Source organism: Patiria miniata, unplaced genomic scaffold (assembly GCF_015706575.1).
Source record: "Patiria miniata isolate m_02_andy unplaced genomic scaffold, ASM1570657v1 HiC_scaffold_28, whole genome shotgun sequence".
In the NCBI taxonomy this organism is placed as follows: Eukaryota; Metazoa; Echinodermata; class Asteroidea; order Valvatida; family Asterinidae; genus Patiria; species Patiria miniata.
In genome coordinates this window covers 4,767,811-4,776,546 of record NW_024037067.1, presented here as the reverse complement: position 1 = coordinate 4,776,546, position 8,736 = coordinate 4,767,811, and the positions used below count along the sequence as shown (strand labels likewise).

Here is an 8,736-nt window from a genome sequence, read left to right as displayed (position 1 = left end):
TCAATTTATAAAAATGTTCTATATTATTTAATAAGTTCCGTTTAATAAATGTTTCTATACAAGTGTATTTCATTGAATCATCAAATTACTTATTTCTGAGGAAGCACGTAAGAAATCTTTTGTAGATCAATCGGAAAAAGAAACACCTGTGTCAAAACGTAGCATCGCACCACATGCACCTGCGCCAGAGTGTACTGATTATTATGCAAGATATTATTCCCAACTATGTTAATTATTCATGATACATTGTTATTATTCACGAATTGTGTTATTATTCATTAGCTGGCGCAGCGCGCGTGCAGCCATTGGCCACAGTGGCCAAAGGTCATCGATCGGATAGCGACGAGCAACCCAATGGCAGCGCGTTCACCGTTGTTGATGTCGGTTTCCTTGTTGCTATGTCGGGCCATCCCCATTCATGCTGCAGTATATTCAGCACGCACATGTGTTATGGTTTAGAATCACGGCTGACAGCTGTAGGAGAAAGATCTCGCGTACCCACGCTCAGTTTCCTAAGGCAGCTATCGGATTAAAAAGATATTAGGGAAGTAATCGTGCATCAAATCACGGGGGTTGGATTTCTAAATTCTGTATTATGGGTGCATGTTGTTGAAGATCTTGTTTCACGAAGTCCAGACGGAAAAAGGTCAGCGCATCCACAGCAGGTTGGCTGCCGGTGTGTCCCGGGTCATTTCACCGGTCCGTCTGGTGAAGACTGCACCACGCGCCGGACTAGTTAGATACATTATCTTGTGTTTGAAAAGCTGACCATCACATTGGTTGTTTTCAATCAACAGGTAGGAATGCAGTTTTACATTACAGTTTAACCAACTAAGATCTACATGTACATTTTATTGCAAAAACTTGGACTATGTGGTAATTACAATGATCTCAACATGAAATTGTCAACTTTGAATAGAATACGTGAACACGTGCACAAAAGTTTTTTGTGTGCTCTGTTTGATAATTAATTTTAGCTAATTTAGCTGTCAAGTGTCAATGTGAAGTACTAGTCCGAGTCGAACATTTTGAAGCTGTTCTGTTATAGCATGAAGGAATAAGAACACACTTTGTATCAGGCCGCTTTGTACATGCGAGAAACAGGTTCGTCTGGAAGTTTCTGCATAATAGTTGTGGGTGTACCGGTATGTTTGCTGAATGGCTTACAACCGGTTCGTTTTGTTTACATGCAGCGAGATAAGTGCCCTTGTGCGTCCTACCGTTAAGTTTGCATATGCGATTACAACTTCAGGGGTATTCTTCCTGTTCCCCCGGGGCAGATTCTCGACTATTTTTGGATACATGAGACAGGAGTAGGCCTACATTTAACAGGACTCATTAACATTTAGCAGTACTACCTTTTTTTCCCTCAACAGTCATGGCAGTTCACAAGTATCAAGTCACTGATTTCAACTTTATATATTCACTACATCAAAAACTATAATTGACCCTTCTTAGTTCTACATTGAGCAGAAGATAGAACTGATGTCAGAAATTGCGTGAAAAATTAAGTGCATGTGTTTTAGATTAAAACTTAAATATTTCACATGTTATTCCATTAATCATGCTGAACTTTCCAATTTTTTTTTTTACAGAAACCTGTCTATTGGAGTACACATTGTGCCTAAAAAAATGGCCACTAAAGTGATAACAGTGCCCATCATGAGCACCAACGATGCGGCCACCCGTTTCCGGCAGAACTGGCTGTCCCGCAACCCGCCTTCACCCCAGCTGCACAGCGACACTTCAAGCAATGGCTCCACAGAATGTAACCTGGACGACAGCCTGACCAGCCTGAATTGGCTGCAGAACCTGCGGATCATGCGCATCCAGCAGCCCACCCCGCCCAGCAGCCCCTCCCCGCTGGGCTCGGCCTGCCAGCGCCTCAACACCACCATCACCATCCAGGCTAAGGGTCCCAACGGCGGAATCCCCCGACTTAAGACCACGCAAGAAGAAGCCAAGGCAATATCCCGCATCGGACACCACCACCCAATGACCACCACCACCAGCATAGATCAGATTGACTACAAGACGAACCAGTACGTCAAGCCGCCCTACTCCTATGCCACTCTGATTTGGATGGCCATGAAGGCTTCCAAGAAGAACAAGATCACACTGTCGGCCATCTACAAGTGGATCACGGAAAACTTCAAGTACTACCAGACGGCGGATCCAAGTTGGCAGGTAAATATTGATACCACTTTATTTGTCATGTTTAGGAAATCTGTAACTCAACATTTAGTTGGCAACACATCAGCCACAGTACTTTCAAACAAGCATAACTAACCAACTTAAAAAGCATGTAGACCCACCCCCCTCCCTGGCCCTTTTCACATCAAACTCAATTAAGCTCCATGGTCATGTACTTAAAGTGTATACTAACTACATTGTTTTGACATGTTGGGACAAGTGCACCTTAATCAACTGGCCACAAAATGGTCAGACATTTTCGTCGAATGTCCTGCATTTTATAGAAAATTTACAGACATTATTTCAATTAAGAATCAGTTTCCTGTCTGTTGGAGACCTTGGCATTTTGATTTTTGTAATCAGATGGGAAATCTAATGTCAACACAGCTGACCAGCTAAGCGCCCTACCCTCATACAATCATATTAGATTTTTGCCTAATCATTGATAACAGACTGATAATCATCCCCACGCAATTTGTTGCCAAATGTAGTGGTTTTTTTCTGATACATATTAAAAAGAAAAACGTTATGAGAAGTTTACTCATTTTTCTATTAGTTCTACACGTACATGGTGAAAGTTTTTCCAATAGTGTCCTATTAAAACCAGTCTTTAAATTGGAAACTGGTTTAATAAATATTGGTTGACAATTTTATGAGGCAATCTAGTTAAAGGTTTGGCTATTTTTAAGCTTTTTAACTTTACTTTTTCAATATGGAGCAAGAAAATATGTCTGATGGCACTCCCAGTTTAATATTAACAACTTTTTACCATGCCCTTAATTTAGAGACAGTGAGCGAATTCAACTTGATAAAATACCCAATTTAGTGAAATATCATCAGTTCAAAATCTAATTTCCAGTGCTGGTTATTTGTCAAAAGGAAAATGGGACTCATTTGAATATCAAATACCGAGTGTGGACTATTGGACCTTAACACACAAATTAGGATGGAAATGGCAAAGGGAGAAACAAAATATAACGCAGATACTCTGGGGAGACAAATTGCTTGGTAATTGGCATTTTTTCAATATTTCATAAAGCAGAGGCTGTTTGATTTTGCACTTAGCCTAATCCATTTATCACTGGCATTACTAGTACATGGGGTTTTAGAAACCTGTGGAAGATTTATGAAGCAAAATTGAAGCAGGGACTGCGGTGGTTTTTAAAAGTGCTCTTGTCAAAGCAAATGCCCATAAAGCAAATGCAGTGCTGCGATATTTTTGTGTGTATTCAGCTCTTCTTGTGATTAAATTCCCTTGGCAATTGCATACAGTTTGATCATTTCTTATAGGCAGGTTTTTGCTCGTGACTTGTAAAAATCTCCAATTTTTTTTTAAAAAGTGATGGGATTTTATAATCAAATTGGCGAATCAGTTTAAAGTTTCAGTTTAAACTATCAATTTGCACAATTTGCAGTTGCTATATTTAAAGTGCTTCAAAATCACTTCATTCGAAATGCAAAGTCGCGAACTGTCAATGGTATTTCTCCATTTGTTTTTCATCTGCACTTTGCATTATTTATTCCAGGTAATTGATGCTTCCTATTTTTCACGCTGTCTCTGAAGGGAATTCAATTTATTTGCAATTTCCTTTTCACCTGACCCAAACAGCACTGGCCAATTCATCTGCTGAAAGTATATTTTTTTAATCTGAGCATCCTAGGACCCTACTTTCCTGCCTGATATAATTAATCCATGGCTTGTGTACAGTACTGAATTATGAATGGACGTTCAGTGTATCGGTGGCATCAGGGTTGTGTAGAGACACTCGCGGCCCACAATACCTTGCACCTTGGACCCATTGAAATCAGCTGGTGGTATTGATCTGTGGGCTGTTTGCATGTTTGGCCTGTCCACTGGGGGATCCTGGCTCTGTTCACATGCAAATTACGCAGGTAGGGGATTTAAATCCCCTACTGACTGAATAGCGTTCTTTCTGTATACATGTGTTACTGTACATGTTTTCATGTATGAACATGTTTGTCAATACCAAAAAGTGCTGACTAACTTGGGAAGTTATGACGCAGAAAAATCTGTTTGAAAGTTTGAAACTCGAGTTTTATCCTTAATTTTTTTATAAGAGTGTTAGAATTCCAATATTTTCCTTTCAATATACCTTTACAGGATTTCTAAAGCAGCATATTGTCGTTACTTCATTTAGTGAAGTAATAGAAGAATATAGTATGTCAAGCACTTGCAGCTGTTGAAAACTGCAAAACATAATTGTATCAGGTGTGAAATCTATCCATAGAAGATCTCTTTTCAATGTCTAGTTGATTACCAAATGAATACGATGTACTTGTTCATTCGTTAAATTTGTTATGGAAAAGTGATAGAGCTCCATCACTTTTGAGTCTTGAGTCATGAATTTATATTGCAGTTCTGAAGAAAGAAATCTGAAACTCTGCCCAAAACTTGATTACAATGTACTTGTTTACCTCCACTTGAACGTTTGATAGATCTCTGCGGGGTTCAAATTGCAACCATCCATGAAATTATACATAACCTGGATGATGTTGTCATACAATACAATGCGCGTATGCCTGTCAGCGGTAAAAACCATTAAGCCGTGAACATCTTTGAAGTATTAAAAATCCAGGCAAGAATGAATCACTCTCCCAGATCTTTGGCCGAAATTGTTCCCATTATCCCATTCTCTATAGGGTCAAAACAGGTGTTTTGTATAGTTTGGCAGAGGGGCAGCCCATTATGGTATTAGACGCCCTAGGGGGTAGGGGTAGAGCTTTGGGTGTTTTGTCACGTAGACAGGGCCCTGTCAAGCATGTAGGGGAGCAGAGGTTAGGCATAGCTGCTGAGGTTTTGCGGTGTGACCTGGACGACCCCACAACCTTGTTTTATAACTCAAGCCTGTCACTGGCTCTTTAACTGTTGCCATAGCGACATAATAAACACTCTGAATGCATTGAACCTGCAATTAAGAAGGGGACAATTTTTTTTTTCCAAAGTCAAAAAGGATACTTACATTTTTAATAACGGATATTTATGAAGAAAAGTGCAGACAAAATTTGTCTTTACTTTCATCAAGTTTATTTTCAGTCCTTAATGAGAGTGTATTTTTTTTTCTAAATTTGCCATTTAATCAGCTGTACACAGTTTCGTTATGTAAAGATCTACATTGACACATCCCATACACACCTGCAACTCCAAACAAACAATTCAGCTGTCGTGTATTGGAGTTTTGTTAGGAATCTACATGCACTCATGAAAACTACATGTACATGTAGCTGATATACAGAGCAAGGTGAACAAATATAATTTATCTCACTGTTGACATACATATGTAAACCGTAATAGCTTAACAAACAAAAAGTGATATTGAATTGACGTACATTTACCAATGTTAGTTGGGCATGGTTTGTACACCTGAAAACTGAACGAAATAATGAAAAAACCTGCTTTTAAAATAAGCTAAACAGACCTTAAATTAAAAAAGTTTTTTTGGTTTTTTCCCCCATTTGCTGCAGAATTCCATCCGCCACAATCTCTCTCTCAACAAGTGCTTCATGAAGGTTCCACGGAGGAAGGATGAGCCAGGCAAGGGGGGATTCTGGCAGATTGACCCCGCCCACGCCGATCTCCTGGAGAATGGCATCTTCAAGAAGCGACGGTGCAGCTCGACCAGAGACTTCTTCCCTGAGAACATCAAACGGATCAAGATTGAGCCGATCGACGATGGGTATGAGTGTCATGACAAGCACCACAGTCGGAAACAGTCGGCGCCCAAGCGGAAAGCCCCAGACCACGACCAGCCGAAGTTCAGGCCGTTCCAGCTGAACAGTTTGGGCAGTGCTGACTTATCCGACTCGGATGACAATCTGCCCAGTGCTGTCCTCAGAGGCGACATTGGCTGGAATTCCATCTTTCAGTCGGAGATTGACGTTGAAGGCATCAAGGTCAAGACGGAAGACATCTTGGACGAAGCCGAGCAAGACAGGTGCTCGTCCCCGTTTCTACAAATCAGTCCGCCGCCGTCGAACGAGGCACCCCAGGACTTTGGGGACTTTTTGGACTTGTCCATCAGCGGAGTGCATATACCGCGACCGGCCTGGTTCGATGAGCACTTGCATGATCTAGACTTTACCTCCGAGGAGGCCGAGATGCTGTTGAGTGGGATTGACTTGCCTCCGTCACCGGTCAGCTCCATTAACGACCAGCAGTCGCACCCTTGGGCTGAAGCGGGTGGTCCTGCCTCGTTTGATGTGGAGGACTTGCTAGGCCTCCGGAGCGTTTCTGGAGATGATATGCCTTGGGACCTATCACTTCAACCTGTACCATCACCATGAACCATTACAGCCAATAATTATAAATATTCTATATTGTGTGCATACCAAAAGGGCACAATGTGCCATATTTAATCCTACACTTGGAAATATTTAATAAGATTAGCCATCACATGACAGAAGTAAGATCCAATGCAAAAACAAAATCTGCCCACCATTTGGTGTCATCTGGTAAGCAGCATTGTGCAAAATGGCCCAAATCATGAGTATTGTTCCATTAGAATTTTATATTGTGCAGTAAAAGACAATCATGGTATTCATATAACAATTGAATGCATGTGGCTCCCATAATGTGCCTTAGCAATGACTTTTGTCAAATCATGATAGAAAATTCATTTTAGATTTCGGAGTAAAATCTGCAATTGTGTCAGTCGGGTTTCAGCTTTAAATATATATTTTTTTGGTGTTCATACCTTGCTCATGAGCTGTGTTGAACTTCAGAACATGTAAGTTTCACAGAAAATCATTATCCTTAAAATGGACAGATACCTTGTTAATGCTACCAATTAAATTCAGACCAGTTTTTGAGCCCTTCTGATATCCAAACATTTTCCTAATAAAATGGAAACTTCACTGAATCGCGATGCCCAAATTGAAGAAAAATTAACAAATGCAAAAATGAAGGACTCCCCAAGGATCATGGATGGTTAAAATTGTAATTTAAATTAAATTCAAGAGCTGGCTCTTGCCGTTTGCGGTGTATTTTGCATTTCAAATAATTGTAAATAATTTGTCTTGCCTGGCGCAAGATAAAACAAATCACTTCAGAGAATCTATATAGTTATATTACAGTTTGCTTTTGGTGCAGCTTAGACCTAATCGTGTTCGCTATGTGTGATTTTAATTTTTGTATTCACCTACTTGTCATCTTCTGTGTGAAATAATGTGATAATGTTACTCGTGGTTCATAATGTATTTTTAATCTCACAGTCAGAGTCATTCATCATGTCCTAGGGGTGGGCGTCAGAACCGGGTACCCGAGTTACCCCGAGTACGGTTCCAGAATATGGAAACAAGTACCCGTAACCAACTTGACATGCTACTTAGTAACTTCTCTGACAATGAAAAGGAAACATTTCAAATGTCATTTGTGGAGAATTTTCAAAATGAATACCGAGCTAAACGGAAAAACAAAACAGATTCACGTTTAAGACGCTTGCGAAAATGCACATTAAAGATACATGCAGACCTATTGAGCTCACTGTACACACCTTTATCTTGCTGTATCACGCACCGATGTGGTGGTAGCGTGCCAAGCTTTATGGACAATCTGTACAGCAATTTCCAAGATTTTAATTTTAGCCTTGGTTTCTTTAACAGATACCTTTTATTTTTTTAAAATTGGGTACTCGATTCTCGTACTACCTGTTTATGCACACCCCTAGGATGTCCATGTCCATACTGTATTCAATGCAATTATGATTTGATTTTTCAAATTGCTGGTGTATCTGCTGTTAATGTGTTTCTTTTTACTTTGTCATGCAATAACATTTTCAAACCACTGGTTCGTTTGCTACGCTCGCCCAAACCAAAAAAAAACAGTCATTTTCTGTTGAAGGGGTACTTACAGACATTTAAATAAAATTTCAAACAATGCACTTAATTAATTAATATTTGAAACGTAATACACAATTTGGATATTTCAATATTTGTCCAAAACCTGCCCTATTTGATGTGTGACATTTAGAATCAACAGAACTCTGACTAGCACATGTGCACTGAATTAGCAATCACAATGATTCCGTCCAAGTATTTTTGTTCATATTGAATTTACAGATGTGAAGTCGCTCTATTTTATTTTTAATGCCTTCAGTTTGGCTTGTAAAGAAATAAAAAATGCAATAGAAATACTATTCTACCTTGTGGCCAGTTGTCAATTTATAATTGCCGTTATTTTGTTACTTCATTTACACCGGTGGGATTTTATCTATTATTATTTTTTTTGGGGGGGGGGGGGTGGGTGCGGAGGGTACAAGTCAAGAAGTGTATTTTTGTTACACCTGCTTAAGGTGGCGTAGACTGTCACTGTTGCAGCTATCCAAAAGGTAGCCGGCCAAATTATTGTGAAAAAGCTTACGTTGTTTAAAGATGACACTAAACTCCCTGTGAAACTATTCTTTCTGGCATGCTGTCATTTTGAAGAAAACAACAAAAGGAGGTCATTTCCAAAGATGGGTCAAGTGACACATTTTCGGAAATTTCCGTGAATCCGCCCTCATTCGTTCTAATTTTTAGTGGGTTTGT

General features: G+C 39.8%; 1 protein-coding gene across 1 annotated transcript; it reads left to right on the top strand.

Annotated features, from left to right (window-relative positions):
- Positions 1-419: 419 nt before the first annotated feature.
- On the top strand, positions 420-8,345 carry LOC119734799 (forkhead box protein J1-B-like). The gene is made up of 3 exons (XM_038208360.1): positions 420-797; positions 1,596-2,187; positions 5,677-8,345. The coding sequence occupies exons 2-3, from the start codon at positions 1,633-1,635 to the stop codon at positions 6,493-6,495; spliced, it is 1,374 nt and encodes a 457-aa protein (XP_038064288.1). The 5' UTR covers positions 420-797; positions 1,596-1,632; the 3' UTR covers positions 6,496-8,345.
- The last annotated feature ends 391 nt before the right edge of the window (positions 8,346-8,736 follow it).

What these genes read in the sequence shown, in the direction of transcription:
- LOC119734799 (XM_038208360.1), top strand. Translation starts at nt 1,633, where the DNA reads ATGGCCACTAAAGTGATAACAGTGCCCATCATGAGCACCAACGATGCG. An exon ending in CGGCGGATCCAAGTTGGCAG is followed by an intron (nt 2,188 to 5,676) that starts GTAAATATTGAT and finishes CATTTGCTGCAG; the next exon opens with AATTCCATCCGCCACAATCT.